Source organism: Sceloporus undulatus, chromosome 2, assembly GCF_019175285.1.
Source record: "Sceloporus undulatus isolate JIND9_A2432 ecotype Alabama chromosome 2, SceUnd_v1.1, whole genome shotgun sequence".
In the NCBI taxonomy this organism is placed as follows: Eukaryota; Metazoa; Chordata; class Lepidosauria; order Squamata; family Phrynosomatidae; genus Sceloporus; species Sceloporus undulatus.
Genome location: NC_056523.1, coordinates 187,384,962 through 187,401,885, shown reverse-complemented (window position 1 = coordinate 187,401,885; position 16,924 = coordinate 187,384,962). Strand labels below are relative to the sequence as shown.

The following is a 16,924-nucleotide window of genomic DNA, read 5'->3' as shown; positions in this document are numbered from 1 at the left end:
AGTAATAAAAGCGCCCCGCTTCCTATCAAGCAAATGAGACTCAGAGTCCTAAGTGACTACCACTCCCAAGATGCAACGAGGCACCGTGACGTCAACCCCTCCGCCATCTTAGTTTCCACTTCCCTGTCTTAGTTCCTCCATTTCCGTCGCATCCTCGCATGGCATCACGGGAGACGAAGTAATAAAAGCGCCCCGCTTCCTATCAAGCAAATGAGACTCAGAGTCCTAAAGGACTACCACTCCCAAGATGCAACGAGGCACAGCGACGTCGCCGAACGAACCAAAATAAAACCCCACCACTCACACCGTGCGACGCTCAGGGAACTAGGAAGTGGTTCAACGACGGTGTCCCGCTTAGGTCAAAAGAGTGGTTCCCATACGTTGGTGTGTTTTCTTTTTTGTTGTTGGACTTCATTTCCCAGAAGCCCTAGCCACCTTGGCCAACGGTTAGGAATTCTGGGAGGTGAAGTCCCAAAAGCGTGAAGGACAAAAGTAAGGACCGAATTAAGGTAATTTAATGGGGATTGCCCTTGAGTTACCGTGGCTGTGGGAGTCGAGTGAATATTGTTATCCAATTGGTTGTAATGAATACCAGGCGCTGTTCAGAGGAAGGAACTGGCAAAACTATCTCTGAGTAATCCCTGCTTAAGAAAACCCTATGCGATTAATAGCGTCTCCACAAGTCCACAGGCAACTTGAAGGCACACAAAATAGACCAGTGCTGCTAGCGATGCGGCAGCTAACAAGGCCAATGCGATTTTAGGCTGCATCAATAGAAGTAGAGTGTCTCTAGATCAAGGGAAGTAATAGTGCCACTCTATTCTGCTCTGGTCAGACCAAGTTCTGGGCAAACCAATTCAGAAAGGACATTGAGAAACTGGAGCCATGTGTCCAAAGGAGGGCGACAAAAATGGTGAAGGGTCTGGAAACCATGCCCTATGAGGAAAGACTCAGGGAGCTGGGGATGTTTAGCCTGGAGAAGAGAAGGTTAAGAGGTGATATGATAGCCCTGTTTAAATACTTGAAGGAGTGTCATATTGAGGAGGGAGCAAGCTTGTTTTCTGCTGCTCCAGAGACTAGGACCCGGAACAATGGATGCAAGCTCCAGGAAAAGAGATTCCACCTCAACATTAGGAGGAATTTTCTGACAATAAGGGCTGTTCGACAGTGGAATACACTGCTCCCTCCGAGATTATAGTGGAGTCTCCTTCCTTGGAGGTCTTTAAGCAGAGGCTGGATGGTCTTCTGTCAATGGGGATGCTTTGATTGGGATTTCCTGCATGGCAGAATGGGGTTGAACTGGTCTGGATGGCCCTTGTGGTCTCTTCTATGCTTAATCCATAGTCTTTGTTGGCACAGTGGTCAAACAGTTAATGATTTTTTTCTCTTTCCTCCTCACATCCAGAGTCTTTGATATAAGGGAAGATGGGACGTTCCTCTAAGGACAAGCGTGACATTTACTACCGTCTGGCCAAGGAAGAGGGGTGGAGAGCTCGAAGTGCCTTCAAACTTCTGCAGCTGGATGAAGAATATCACTTGTTTCAAGGTGAGTCGGAAAACATACTTCCAAATTTCATTCTGAGTTGGTGGACGCTTTTTTCTTGCTTCCTTAGAGGATTTCAAGGAACTTTTAAGTTCTTAGTGCCTCTTTGTTGTTGTTGCGTGGCTTCAAGTCATTTCTGACTTATGGCAACCTTAACACAGAGTTTTCTTGGCAAGTTTCTTCAGCCCCCTTGAGGCTGAGAGGCTGGGTTTCATGGTCAAGGGGGATTTGGACCCTGCTATCCAGAGTCATAGTCCAGTGCTCAAACGACTGCCTATACCATGTTGCTCTTTCTTTGTGCCTTTGTCCAGAATGTATTTAGTGAATCATTGGAGCTGTGGGTAGGAATGGTGCAGTCTTTCAGTCCTCTTGCAATGGCACTGTCTTACCTTAGCCGCCTTAAGTCCCATAGCTGCCTTAAATCTGATTTTGGGAGAAAGGTGGGATATAATAAATCCAGTGAATGAATGAATGAATAAAATAATCTTTCTTTTTCTCTTGCCGTTTCCAGGCGTCTCAAGGGCTGTGGATCTCTGTGCCGCTCCTGGGAGCTGGAGTCAGGTTTTGAGCCGAAAGCTGAAGTAAGCAAGCCACTTTGTTCTGGAGTCTGTAGGGGGTTGCAGCTTGCTAAAGGACAGACTCATCATCTTATTTTACCTCTCTTTTCCTTTCACAGAGGAGAAGGTGCTAAAAACTCAGATGTCAAAATAGTGGCTGTAGATTTGCAAGCCATGGCTCCGTTGCCTGGAGTCATCCAGATCCAGGGGGATATTACCAAGGTATATGCTGCTAGCCGGTGCTATCCAAACCAATCCAGAGTCAGTCTTGCCCCTCTTGGAGCTTAGGGCCTACCCAGCAACAATGTTTTTGCCAGCGTACATCTCTCTCTATCTGTCCCTGTTTCCAGGTCTCTACAGCTCAAGAGATCATTTGTCATTTTGAAGGACAACCTGCTGACTTAGTGGTGTGTGATGGAGCCCCTGATGGTAGGTGGAAACCATGACCACAGTCCTAGTGTTTCTCAGCACCAGTCATTGCCCTTTTTCCAGGATTATGCAGCAGTCACAAGGGAAGGGAGGCAAAATCGGCTGTCTCTGAACAGTGTATTTCTCCAGTGCCTTAGTTCTTTCGTGGCCTCTGTGTTGCTGCCATAATTGCCTATGCTGGTGCACTGTACCAAGAGGATTCTGACCCATGCTCTCAATCCATCTGAGACTTCTATAGCTTTACAGGGTGTGGGGAAAAGCTTCCTTTATTTCACTTGATGTGTGTTTCCTCTACTCTTCCAGTGACTGGACTCCATGACATTGATGAGTACATTCAGGCCCAGCTGCTGCTTGCTGTGAGTATTTCTGACTTGTTTTGTCGCCCTTGTATGTTAAACCCCCTAGATGGGAGTGAGGAACTTTTGGCTCTCCAGATGTTTTGCATATCAACTCAGAAGGTCCAAGCCAGCGTGGACAAGGATAACACATGGTGAGGATCATAGGCCAAAGGTTCCCCATCCCTGCCTTAGATAGATGTGGCATACTAGACAAATCCATTCCATCTCTTTTACCCAGACTGGACCTTTGCTTGTGAGGAGAGAGAGAGAAAAAGAAATAATGCATAGAAAGCCATAATCTACATTCCTCTTCCTATCCAAATTATTTTGGGGTACTAGTGGCTATATTCCCTACATCCCTAACTATAGAAATCTCTGCTGCATCCTCATGTCGAAAGAGTTTTATCTACACCGTCATTCTTTTCTTCTAGGCCTTGAACATCACTACACATGTACTAAAAAAGGGAGGAACCTTTGTGGCAAAGGTCAGTACTGCAGGTGCCCAGGAGAATGTGTTGTTCTAGACTAGCATTGTTATGATTCCTGCTGTGCCTTCTGCTGATTTACAGAGGAATGGATCTTGGGGTGGTAGGATGAGCGCATGGGGAGCTCAGGCTGGTGAGAGTCACTGAGAGGGGTGTCAGGCTGAGTGGCAATTTTGCTGCTAGAGGGAAGCTTCCTGGCCCCAGTGAGAACTGGGTTGGCCCCACATCAGCTCTGATTGCTATAGGACTCTCCAGTCTTTGTTTCCTTACCTGTGTTCTGGATAGACAGTGATATTTTGCCTTCCCATCTCAGATTTTCCGAGGGAAGGATGTTACCCTCCTATATTCCCAGCTGCGAATTTTCTTCCCTGATGTCACATGCGCCAAACCCCGGAGCAGCCGTAACTCCAGCATTGGTGAGTACATGAGCACCTTGTGATGTTTAGTAGTTTTGTTTTGCAAGATTACAAGTTGTCACTTAGAGAATTTTGCATAATGTGCGCAAACAGCTTGCCAAAATCAATAGAATCTCAGCCTTCATCTCAAAATGGACAATTTTTTTCCTCATGTATCTAGTTCTCATAATTGTAGGTGGATGCTTGAAAGCATGTGCATGATCTTGAAAAAACTCAGATGTAGAGAGGATGGGATTTGACTTGACCTAAAATTAATCACATTGGTGTGTAATAGAAGCTTGCCGCAGTTTAGCATTGATGTATAGAGATATGTAGATATTGGTCGTGGGGCTTGACTCATGGAATGGGGGAACTGCACCAGATTGAGCATGTAAGTTATAGTTCAGGATGCCAGAGCTTTGACCTCATGAACTTTAACTCCATTTCTCTATAGAATTACTCTATGATTCTATGATTCTGTCTTTGCAGAAGCTTTTGTCGTTTGCCGAACCTACAGCCCCCCTGAAGGCTATGTGCCAAACATGTCCAACCCACTGTTAGATCACTGTTATGGTAAGGAAACTTGAAGAGGGAAAGCTGTTTTTCAGGTTGAGTACTGGGCAAGGATACTCAGTGGGGTAAATAATTTTTTATCAAAGGAGAGAGGGCAGAAGGAAGGCCAGGAAGGGAAAAAGACAACAGTGCAGGGGGATTATGAGTGGTGAGAGCTTCTGAGTGGCAGGAATCAGAACAGACTGCCTTGAAAGGTGGTGGGCCTCTTTATTAGAGGATTTAAAGCAAAGATGGGTGGATCATCAGGGGTGCTACATTGGTGGATTCTGTCGCTCTTCAGTAGGTTGGACTAGCTGATCTTTGAGGTACCCTCCAATTCTTACAATTCTGTGTCCCATTGCTGCCAGATAAAGTAGCAGTGTCTTGGGTTTCTCTTCTTGATCTATCTCTCCTGTTCTTAAAATTTCAGTTTGAGGTACTGTTGATGCCTCTAGCATTAACCTAGCAATTTGAAAGGCAAGGAGTCTGTTTCTGGTTCCCTAAATTTTAAAAGGACTTTCAGGGAGAGAAGAACTATGAAGCCTTGGAGCAGACACTTCTAGACCCCATAGTACATGGCAGACTATAAAAACATTTCAGGTGATACATATGCTCTGTAGGAACCACAGTTAATAGCACTGCAGGCACATACTTTGTTTAAACAACAAGGAGACATAACTGACCCAGTCATTTTTTTAATTTTATTTAATTTTTTTGGTAATTGTTGATCTGCAGAGAATCTGTTTACTTAAAGACACATCAATTGTATAATCAGAATTGATTCAGATAACACATAGAAAGTAACAAAGAGCGTTGTGGCACTTAATAAACCAAAACATTTATAGTTAGCTTAGGTGTGTGTGTGGGGGGGGGGATTACAACAGAAATGTCCATTGGCAATGAAATACAAAAAGTTCAGCCTGGAAAAATTAAATGAAATTGTGTGTAAAATGAGCACAGTGACCATACAGCATCAGCCATCGTTAATCACACAATCATCTTAGCTTTATTATGTGAATTATCACTTGTAGCAGAAGAGGGCACTTAAAACATCTCAGCCTTTTCTAAATGATACAAATGCTAGTGTGACATCCAGGGTTCACAACCTAAGGCAGAAGAGTTTTATGTTGGTTTTGGGTCAGTAAGTACACCCTGGTACCATTTTTCTCTGTGCCAAAGCTGGCTTTGGAGGACTCAAGCATCAATTTGGAAACTTCCCAGTAAGTTAAGTAAGAGAGTAAGACACACACTGGGTGAATACACTTGAAATGCTGTACACCTGGCACATTTGAGCAGCCACATCTTATGGAACAATGCACTGATTGTTCAGTTGCAAGTCACCTTTTTTCATGAGTAGGCAGACAATGATCGATATGTCTACCACTGTTGCGGAGGCAGATTGCGAAAAACTGGCATGTAGTCTTCAGGAACAGACAAGTGTATAATTAATGTGTCACTAAAGAATTTAGCCTGTTCCTTGTTAACAGAATGACTAGAAAATATAGAACGTTATAGGAAAATTAAAGTTCAGATATATACTGTCTGGAATGGGTTTGATTACAGTCACAATCACAGCTTCTCCTCACGGCATACAAGATAGTGTGTGTATTTGCAAGTACTTGGCTAAAACCCTTAGGCTCATAGTGGCCAGCCTTTTCTGTACACCTATTCACTGAGATCTAAGGTATGGTAGTGCTACTTGTGTGCACTGCAGTACACACACGGCCAGCATAGAAGGCTGGTGTAGCATAATAACTAAAAATGTGAGCAGGAAACCCCTGACATAGATCCTCACACAGCACAAACCTATCCATGTCTACTTAGGACCCTCATCCCCTCCATTTACTCTATGCCATTAATAATGCTGGTCTACATCAAAGAGTTCTTGTAGGGTTAAACCTGATCATATATATGAAAAGGGGTAGTTGTGTGAGTATGATGCATCAAAAACCATGGGTTTTCTGACATTTTCATGTCTAAAAAGTTTTGTTTGTCACACCCTTTCATGAACTGTAGCTCATTTCTCCAGATACGTGGAGTCCAGCTAAGTAGACAAACATTTATACGCATGTAGAGAGGGAAGGGAAATATAACAGAAATGCAAAAGTGAACAGCAGGCTAATGGCCTTAACACTGGCCACAACACTGTTACCACTTAAGATGGTGAGCATTATATAAACCTTTGTGTATTATTTTTGTTATTTGCCCTTTCTGCTTTTGTTTTCCTTCTCAGTCTTTCCACTCACTTAGGGCCAAAACACATTGCAGAAATAATCCAAGACCACTAACTACCCTGGCTCAGTGCTGGGGATCCTGGGAATTGAAGTTTATCGTGGCACCAGAGCTTTCTGATAAAGAAGGCTGAATGTCTCACAAAATTAGTTCCCAGAATTCCCTAGCATTGATCCAGGGCATTTAAAGTGGTCTCGAAGTATTATATTCTCCCATTTGTGTTCCTTTCACTGATTTTTATCTGTCTTCTTCTTCATCTAATTTCTGCTCACAAAATGTAATATTACTATAGGCTGAGTATCGCTTACCTGGAAATCTGGAATACAGTGGGCCCTTGATATCTGCTGGGGTTTGGTTCCAGAACACACATCCCTCCATGGATACCAAAATCTGTGGATGCTCAAGTCCCGTTAAATAAAAATGGCATAGTAAGATGATGTCTCTTATATAAAATGGCAAAATCAGAGTTTGCTTTTTGGAGTGTGTGTGTATATATATGATATACATATATATTCAAACTCTGGATGCTTGAATCTGTAGATAAAAAACCTGTGGATATGGAGGGCTGACTGTACTCCAAAACTGTCTGCACGGACGGCTGAGGTAGTGACACCTTTGCTTTCTGGTGGGCCAATGTGCACAAACTTTGTTTTATGCACAAAATTATTTAAAACATTGCATATAAAATTACTATCAGCCTATATGAATGTACTGTATATGAAACATACATGAATTTTGTCTTTAGATTTTAGTCCCTCTCCGAGATATCTCATTATGTATATGCAAATATTCCAAAATCCAAACAAATCTCAAACACTTCTGGTTCCAAGCATTTTGAATAAGGGATACTCAGCCTGTTAATAGCATGCTGATTCTGCAAGCAACACTCATTGTTTTTCCTTCTGTTTGGTGCTCAATAAAGAAGGAATTGCTACTAATAGCCTCATGATACTGTGCATAGTGCTGGGATTTGCCTGAGCTGTGCTACACCATTCCTACTTCAAACAGCACCAAACACTGGATTAACCTTTCCCTGAAGTATCATTGCAGCTGGAATTAACAGTGCGCTAATGATTCCTTAAAAGTAAGCTCACTGGGCATTGTTTCTAGGCAAAAAAGAATGCTTATAATTGTGGTAACTGGAATTTTTAGAGCCATAGAGGATCAAAAATCATAACTTAAATGTAAGGCTTTTCTTGAATTGGAGAGACAAAAAGGGGGGTGGGAGCAGGCAGTGTGCACAATAGGAGAGCCCTTCTTACAGCTGGCACTTACCAAGTCTTTTCTGATACAGATGTGGATTTTAATCAGTTGGAGGGTCCTAATCGGGTCATTGTCCCTTTCCTGGCTTGTGGAGATCTGAGTGCTTACGACTCTGACAGGACATACCCTCTACAGGTAATGCTTGTGGGTCTTGTGACACGACTAATGTTCTGGAGGTAAGCGAGGATGGATGGTTCAGTCTGTCTTTACTCTCACAGAGAAACTGGGTCTACGGGTAACATTTTCATAGAACCAGGTGGAATCTTGGGGACCCTTTCCTGAATTGATAGTGGTGATATCAGCTTCTGCCTATCTGTAATGGTGGCACTAGCAGGTCCTTCCCCTAACAAGCTGTCATTGTTTCACTACAGAGAGTAAGATACCTGAGTCCCACTATTACAAAGAGTTCACAGTTTGAAGCTCTTGCCTCCTTAAAGCTGTGTAGCAAGGGAACTTGACAGTAGTTGAAATGGGCAACTTGAAGAAGATCAGTTGAGAATTAGAACAGAGTGAGAAGTTTGACAAAGGGGATCTTACTAGTTGCGGCTGGGGTGTTTAGAACAAGGGCTGTTGCGTGGTCTTACTACTCTAACTGCATCTAAGCCTTGGATGGGAAACAGTTGAAGCCCAGAGGCCAGGTAAATGGAGTGTATAACTTGTCTCTCCCTTTCTCCCCATTTGGGCAGCTGGATCCTGAGAAGGAATATACTTACACACCTCCCACTCAGCCCCCCATCCGGCCTCCCTATGAAGAAGCCTGCTTTTTAAAGAAACATAATCTTCTTATCAAGGAGTCAACACCCCAACCTCAGCAACAGGCTTCTCCCCATGAGCCTCCAGAGCAGCAAGAACAGGGGGCAGGGGCCTTAGAGACTGAAGTCATAGATGCCCTGGAAGAGTTGTCCACGTGACATAAGGACACATGTGGAGGTATGCCTGCATTCTGCCCTCTGTTGCTTTGAAAGACTTTTCATTTAACTCTTCTTGGTTACCTTGTAGGGTTTCTTGTTTTATTCCTCAAAAGACCTCAGAAATCCCTAACACCACAAGTAGCATTGGTTTTAATAAAGGTCTTACTGTTCAAAACTTGTTTTTTGTGGCTTTTTTAGTGTAATAACTGCCTAGACCAGCTGTTGTGGAAGCCTGGGTTCAAATTTCTACCTATTTATCAAGGGGTGGCCTTACATTTGTTGTTGTTGTTATATTTATTTAGATCCCACCTTTCCCCTTGTCGAGGAGACAACACAGCTTTAAAAGGTTAAACCAAATACAGCTTTAAAATGGACATAATCTATATAAATACCATTCTTTTGGTTTAACGTCCCTTATGGTTTAACATCTTATAAAATGGGTATGTGAGCAAGAGAAGGTAAATGTACAGTGTTTTGTACACTGTAGGGTGCATTAGAAATTATTCATTGACCATCATTTGTAAACACACATTGTTTCTCAACGATTTCTCCATTCTCCCCACTGTATGACTTTTCTGCTTTTTTTATTCTTCTACTGTTAGTGTGTTTACTAATTACCTTCTTGATTCCAATAGTCAACACTAGACTAAAATCCCCATACTGTTTTTGAGGGAAAGCCTCTTCCTCTTTTCTCTCTGCATTCCACCCAAAGCATGGTGTTCAACATTGCCATCTCCTTCACCTTATTGCTTTTCACTTCCCAGAATCCAGGTGCTTCTGTCTTTGCCGTGAAGGTGGACAATTTTCTAGGGACTGTGTTTATACCACAGTGATCCCATCGGTATCCACTTTGACAACCTGGGCTTGAACTTGGATTCCAGTTGATGGCAGTTCAACCCCAGTTCTTTCAATTGGCAATCTTGTCTTAACTCCCTCCACCCATACCGTTCCCTTTCTCTGACTGTTCAGTCCCCAGCTTTCCTGCTGTCTGGCCTTCGGCTCCCCAACCATAAAATCAAACCTGTCCAGCGGGGAGTGCTCAATTGTACACAGAGACTCATCAGGGAGATAGCCAGGGTTGGTTCCCTCCATAGATGTTTCATCAACTGGGCTGCTGAACTCAGACTGAGCCCTCTCAGTTTGAGGAGCTCGATGGCGAGTGACTTGCTGAGTGTCTGGTTGTGATTCAACTCTTCGGAAAGAGTAACGGGCGAACAGGCCAATGAAAAACATTTCAACAGCTAATGAGTAGTAGTAAATTACTGCAAAGACAAAAGACAGTTAAAAATAAAGTGTCCCTTATGACAAAACTGTGTATGTATATTATTCCCCAGACTTCAAAAAAGGTAGAGAGCATGAGAAGGGGTGTCAAATTCTATTTTCTGAAAACTCTTTAAACAGATGTTGGATGGCCATCTTTCAGAAATAAAACAGTTGTGTATTCCTGTGTGGCAGGAGGCTGGGAGTATTTGGCTCTTGCAGTCCCTTCTAACTGATTCTTTGAATCCCCATCTGCCTTTTAAAAAAAGTTAGTTTCTAGCTCTTACTATAGTACAGGTTGAGTCTCCCTTATCCAAAGTGTTTAGAACCAGAAGTGTTTTGGATTTTGGAGTTTTTCAGATTTTGGAATATGTGCTTATATACATAATACCTTGGAGATGGAACCCAAGACTAAACGTGAAATTCATTTATGTTTTGTATACATGTAGACTGCAAGTCATTTTATTTACAATATTTTAAATAATTTTATGTATGAAACAAAATTTGTGTTTACTTAACCATAAGAAAGCAATGGTGTCACTATCTCAGCCATTTATGTGGACAATTTTGGATTTTGAAATTCCAGATAAGGGAGATTTTACCTGTACCAAGTTCCAGACAAGTGTCAAAGAGAAGGGCTCCAGCGTCCTGTCTGAATAACTGTTTTGTATCAGCAACAAAATTTTTATAAGCAGTAGTGTTAAACTTTTTGAAGTCCTCTACCTTCAGATATGGTAGAGCCCAGAAACCAGGCTTTGCTAGCGCATGGAGAACTAGGCCTTGGTCAAACAATACATCTACTTTGTGCTGTTTGCTGTGTTACTTTGCTCCTGTCTTCTGGTTCCAACAGCTACCTGAATTAGCAGTCTTTTCCTGGCTCTTTGTCCATGCTTCTCTCTCCCATATGGACCTCCATCTCCCTGGCCTGCTTTTATTGGATGATCTCAGCTTATCATGTGAGGTACATTGGAGACTGGAGTGGGAAAGGGAGTACTGTATCAGCAAAATTCAACTTTGCTAACATTCTTCTAGCAAAGGGTGGGGAACATCAGGCCCTTGGATTTAGTTCACTTACACCGTGTTTGGAATTATTGTATAGATTCTTCCCTATCCTAAAATGTGCAAATGCCTTTCTTATGGCTTAGGAACAGGCAGTAGGAGTTATAAGCTAAAATGAGCTTGTCTCCTTGATATCACAATTTTTTCTTTGGCCTTGTCCGCCATTGGAATGTAGGACCCAAAAATTTCTCTAAAATTGAATTTGGCCCTCAGGCTGAAAGGGTCTGCCCTGTTGCATAGCAGGAGACTTCATTGTTTCTTATAAATGGAATAACCTTTTCTGCTGATAGAAGGGCAAACATGTGTCCAAACCAGTAAATAACCAGTAAGTGTTCCACCACTATCAAAATTACCAGTCCCATAAAGGCCACTTACCTTGGGAGCGGGTAACTGGTGAAAGAGGTGGGCTGCAAGGGATGGCACCCACTGCACCCATAGTTTCCAGGATCCCACTCTGCAGACCACAGAGGACTAGGACCAAGATGATGCAGATGAATTTGGAGCGCAAGCTGTAGCCGGTGAGTGCTGGTCTGGTGGCCTTGTAGAAGAGCAAATAGCCATAGAAGGAGAGGAAGGTAGAGATACCTATGATGACATTGATGTAGGAGTTGGGGTTGGTGTAGCCCACCTAGGTGAAATAAATCAATGAGATAACAGGAAGTCCAAGTGGCTCTCCTGGAAATTAATATTTAGGTTTCATCCCAGACAATTTGAATGGCACAGTGGAAATGTTTCCATTTGAGAGGGCTTAGATTAAACCACTATACATCGCCTCTGCTCCTTCAGGTGCTTTGGACTACAACTCTTATGATTTCTATGTCCCATGATTGTTAGTGCTTTGCGGGGGGTGTAGTCCAAAATATCAAAAAGTCACTAGGCTAATACACTTTTTTCTATAACATATCCAGTGTGGTCCACTACAGTCTGAAGTACTAACCTTCTTTAAAACTACAGCCAAAAGCATAGATCAAGGAGATGTAGTTCCGTTCCAACTGGCAGAACTTTAGCCTACATCTTCCCCATCTCCCCTACTTTTTGCTTGTTGCAGCCCTCAGAAACATGGATATTTACTGGCTAGTGGAAGAGGGACATAGAAAAGCATCCAGCTATGTCGCTCTTGGGGCTTGTCTATATCACCTATATACACCAAATTTCCCCAGGGCTAACTGCATGCTGTTTACACTATGCAGCCTCCAAAACCCAAATTGGGTGTTTACACAACATTCATACCCAATTCAGGGTTTCCACCCTTTATCCAACATTTTAAAAACTTACCTTTTGCTCAGGGTTTTCCAGAAAACCTAGAGCAAAATGCAGCAACGATGAGCAGCTGCCTTTCTATATAGTTCCTATGCACATTGTAAATTACTCTGAAGATAGAAGAAGGCTGGGCAGATCATCCTGACCTCAGAGCAACTTGTGCCAGCAGCAACAGGAGTGGCTGATATATGTCCTAAACATAATATTTCCCTCAGAAGAAATCTAGTGTTGGCTTGGGCCAAAATTGGTGGCCGTTCTCCTTTTACATCACTCCATGGTGCCTCTGCTGTTCCTGTCACTCAAGATAACATGACTATCTGAACCTTTTTATTTTTCCTGTTAACTTTCTTTACCTACAATGTTTTAACTGCCATGGTTCAGTGCTATGGAATTCTGGGATTTCTAATTTTCTAAGCTATTTAGCTTTCTCTGTCAGAGCGCTCTGGTGCCACAACAAACTACAAATCCCAGGATTCCATAAGATGGAGCCATGGCAGTTGAAGGGGTGCCAAACTGCATTATTTCTGCAATGCAGATTAGACCTCAGTCTAATGGAAACAGCATCAATCCATCTTTGAAGGGGAATGGGCAACTGGCACCCACATCTTTATTAAATGGCTTGGGTCCAAGCTATCTCAGAGACCGCCTCTTCCCATACAATCCTCCCCGCGCTCTCCGGTCCTCTGGGAGGAACTTGTTGCAGCCTCAAAAATCGAGGCTTGCGGTGACCTCCCGGAGGGCTTTCTCTGTTGTCGCCCCCAGGCTCTGGAACGACCTGCCGGACGAGATCCGTCAATTAACATCTTTGGACAGCTTCAAAAAGGCTGTCAAGACGGATCTCTTCAGGCAGGCCTTCCCAGACTGAAATATCCTGGCCTCAGGATCTCAGGATTTCCCCCCTCCTCAGTAATGTCTCCAAAGCCCCCTTTTCTTTAGAACTGAAGTTGCAGTGGTTTGTTGGTTGGTATTATTTTGTTTAATTTATTGTTATTTTAACTAGTTATTGTGGTTTTAAATTAGATATGTTGTTTAATAACTTTTTAAGGGGGGGAGGGAAATATATTGTTTTAATGCTGTATGTTATTTTAATGTTGTAAACCGCCCGGATTGGTTGCCACAGGGCAGTATATAAATAAAAATTTATTATTATTATTATTATTATTATTATTATTATTATTATTAGGAAAAGTACCCAACCTGTCTGATCAGTGGGAATATCATGTGGCTATTCTCTGCTTAGTAGGCATGTCCAATATTAACTTTAGTGCTCAATAGTTCATAGCCTCCCTCCAGTCCATCTGCCTTGGTCCAGGCCTCAGAGGGAGAGAAGAACTGCTGGACCTGATCCCCTTCCCCACCATTCTCTTCTCCTTTTGTGTTACGTCTTTTTAGTTTGTAAGCCTGAGGGCAGGAAACTATCTAATTAATAATAATAATAATAATAATAATAATAATAATAATTGTAAGCTGCTCTGAGGGCCTTTAGGGCTGAAGGGCAGGGTATAAATACTGTAAATAAAGAAATAATAGCCGCTTTGTCCTTTAGCTATGATTCCCAGGGCCAGACTCACTCACATCACCATAGTCGTATTTCTCATCTGTCCACAGGATAAGGGTGACAAAGAAGAGGATGGTCCGGATGAGAGAGAGCTGGTACACAGCCAGTGTCATGCATCGCAAGTTCGTTCTGTAGGACGGAAGTAGATGAAAGAGTTATTTGTTATGGGGGGGAGGAATAAAAGATTGATCATTGGTTATCCTCCACTATACTGTACTATAATACAGGACTTGAAACCAAGTGTTTCAGTGCATTGCTATTACAGGTTGAGTCTCCCTTATCTGAAATGCTTGGGGTGAGAAGAGTTTTAGAATTTTGGATATTTACATATACATAATGAGATATCTCAAGACCTAGTGTGGCATAGTGGTGTGAGTGTTGGATTACAATTCTGGAAACCAGGGTCTGATTCCCTGCTTGGCTATAAAACCCACTGAATGATCTTGGGCAAGTCACATGCTCTTAGCCTCAGGGGCAGGTGATAGCAAGCCTCCTTTAAACAAATCTTGCCAAGAAAACCCCTTCATAGGTTTGCTTTAGGATAATCGTAAGTCAGAAATGACTTCAAGTCCACAACAACAATAACAACAATGGGATATCTTGAGGATGGGACCCAAGTCTAAACATTACATTCATCTGTCTTTTGCATACAGTGTACACACGTACCCTGAAGGTAATTTTGTACATAATTTTAAAATAATTTTATGTCTGCAACAAACTTTGTGCATACTGAACCATCAGAGAGCAAAAATGTCACTATCTCAGCCAGCCATGTGTGATCGTTCAGTCAGCATGACTGCACTGAACACTGTTACCTTCCCACTGAAGTGGTACCCATTTATCTACTTGCAATTTTATATGCTTTCGAACTTTATATGCTTTTGGCAGAAGTTGGGACTAGTGACGGGGGCTCACTCCGTCATGCAGACTTGGGCCTCACAAACTGCTGACCTGCCAGCATTGCAATCTTAACCACTAAGCCACCACATCCCTCCTCATTATACATAACAGGTCTCTAAAATGTAGTAATTATTACTAAATTTAGTAACTAGTAAAACAGAACACAAGCCAGCAGTATAAACCACCACTTTACCATGTGATATTCATCCTCCACTGCTGAGTGAGGCTATAGAAAAAGTATAGCTATAAAAGTTTCACAATAAAAATAACTAAAACCCAGTTACAGCCACACTGCAGAAAAAGAGTGACATTATTCCTTGTTGAGTTACAATCAAAATAATTAGATAGCTATACCTTCATTGTTAGGGAAAGGAACTAATGACAGTAACTAATTATATTAACTAGTCAGTCTCAAGCTCAGCTTCTGAATTCACTGCAAGGGGGAAATGTAAAGAAGAGAAATCTAGTCATTTCTCTTTCAATATGCAGACCTTATTGTGATAAGTCTAACCTGGCAACAAAGATACTGTAGTCTCTTACCTGTTGGCAGCAATCTCAGGAAGGCAGCAACAGCAGCAGCAGGGGAAAGGGTTTGGAGAAACACGCTGCCCTGCCAGTTGCTTGAGCATTTGGTCTGAGCCGCCAAAGAAATCTCGGATCAAGGCAAGGAATTTCCAGAGGGTGATAGAGTGGTAGCTGCAGCACAGGGAAAACAGTGTTACATAAATATGGGAACCTGAGTAGCAAATCACAATGGAGGTGATTTGCAGTTTCCATGACTGAAGCAAAGGAGAAGATGCAAATCCTTCCCCAGCCAGTCAGTGATAGAGATAGCAGGCTAGTTTTAAGGGAACCCAAAAGTTGTGTGAGAGCAAACAAGGTGTAGTAGTTTGAGTGTTGGGCTAAGACTCTGTGAGACCAAGGTTCAAATCCTCACATGGCCATGGAAACCCCCTGAGTAAGTCACGCTTCCTCAGCCTCAGAAGAAGGCAATGGGAAACCCCCTTTGCACAAACCTTGACAAGAAAACCCCATGATAGCGTCGCCTTAGGGTTACCATCAGTCAGAAATAACTTGAAGGCACACAACAACAAAAGTTGGTGTGGCATACATAGTACTGTCCTCCAATACAGGAGGACAAACTGATGAATTCAGGAGGGCCAGCCCCAATACTGCCCCACAACGCCTGCTGCCTAAGGAGATCACTCCATTCTGCCCAATGGTTCAGCCATTGTGTGGCCGGCCCCAGTAGCTAAGGATAACTCATTGATTGAACAGAATATGGTCTTGGGCTAACCTTACCTTTTTGCCCTTCCATTGGTTTGTAGATATATTACCTAATTTCTCTCTCTCTTTCTTTAGATCTTGGAGTTAAATTGGGAATGCACATTTCAGGCCCCCATTTGACATAACTGCACCTCTTCTGAAGAGGGAGAGAAAAATTCCAAATATGCTGTGTTACTGGTTGTGAAGACTCAGATGGTGGAATGAAAGCTAATAAAGCAAAAAGGGCAGTCTGCACTTAGTTTCATGATGGAGATGAACACTGCAAAATGCATGTTAATGTGATTATCTCCATTAAAGCCTGAAATATCAGGATGAACGTTGGTATGCCCATTCAGGACTGGAAGGCTGCTTCCAGTGTGTTTTATGGAAACAGCAAATGGCAAGGAGGCCAATAGGCAGCAAATACTTAATTTCTAAAATGAGTCTTGTAATTCAAGTTTACCTAGGAAGATTATAATTTTGTTTGACCTAGAAATACCAGCCATTATTCCATTGCTTCTCTATAAGGGGGTTGTGTACTTTTAACAACTAAATGAGAAAGAGAAATTCAATTGAAGCATCTTTCTTTAGCTGTAATACCTCAACTGAAAAGGTATCAAACAATTCTACAGGCTCCCCTACAGGCATTTTGAGAACAACAGCCCACAAATGGAAGATCTCAGCTCTTCCTGCCTGTAATTTTCCTGGACTAAACTTAATTTGCTAAGTTTAAATCCACACACACACATCCAAATAAACTCACATGGATCCCACAAAGCTGCAGACAAAGAAGGCTCGAGGAATGAACAAACCAATGAGAGAAGTGAGGCTGAATACCTGTTTGAAAAGGAGATTAGTGAGAATATCCCCTCTGTCACTCGGATTCCCAGTGATTGGGCGGTATATAAATAAATCG

General features: G+C 42.5%; 2 protein-coding genes across 6 annotated transcripts in view; one reads left to right on the top strand and one right to left on the bottom strand.

Annotated features, from left to right (window-relative positions):
* Positions 1-179: 179 nt before the first annotated feature.
* Positions 180-8,872, top strand: FTSJ1 (FtsJ RNA 2'-O-methyltransferase 1). 4 transcript variants are annotated; one of them, XM_042450261.1, is made up of 11 exons: positions 180-492; positions 1,406-1,546; positions 2,055-2,124; positions 2,220-2,322; positions 2,451-2,529; positions 2,833-2,885; positions 3,299-3,352; positions 3,666-3,768; positions 4,237-4,320; positions 7,826-7,929; positions 8,481-8,872. In XM_042450261.1, exons 2-11 carry the CDS (start codon positions 1,426-1,428, stop codon positions 8,703-8,705), a joined length of 996 nt encoding a protein of 331 aa, XP_042306195.1. In that variant the 5' UTR covers positions 180-492; positions 1,406-1,425; the 3' UTR covers positions 8,706-8,872. The 4 variants fall into 4 exon arrangements, with proteins under 4 accessions (XP_042306195.1, XP_042306194.1, XP_042306196.1 ...); XM_042450260.1 differs by having other exon boundaries at positions 183-509; positions 8,481-8,871; XM_042450262.1 differs by lacking the exon at positions 180-492 and adding an exon at positions 534-634.
* A 95-nt stretch (positions 8,873-8,967) lies between these two features.
* LOC121921747 (organic solute transporter subunit alpha-like) overlaps positions 8,968-16,924 on the bottom strand; it is a 9,549-nt gene continuing 1,592 nt past the window's right edge. The window contains exons 3-7 of one of the 2 annotated variants that reach the window (XM_042450258.1): positions 16,772-16,845; positions 15,283-15,438; positions 13,860-13,971; positions 11,400-11,652; positions 8,968-9,967 (exon numbers count right to left, since the gene is read on the bottom strand). In XM_042450258.1, coding sequence (XP_042306192.1) covers positions 9,525-9,967; positions 11,400-11,652; positions 13,860-13,971; positions 15,283-15,438; positions 16,772-16,845 — 1,038 coding nt within the window. In that variant the 3' untranslated portion in view covers positions 8,968-9,524. The remainder of the gene's footprint in view (positions 9,968-11,399; positions 11,653-13,859; positions 13,972-15,282; positions 15,439-16,771; positions 16,846-16,924) is intronic. The other variant, XM_042450259.1, reaches the window with a different exon arrangement.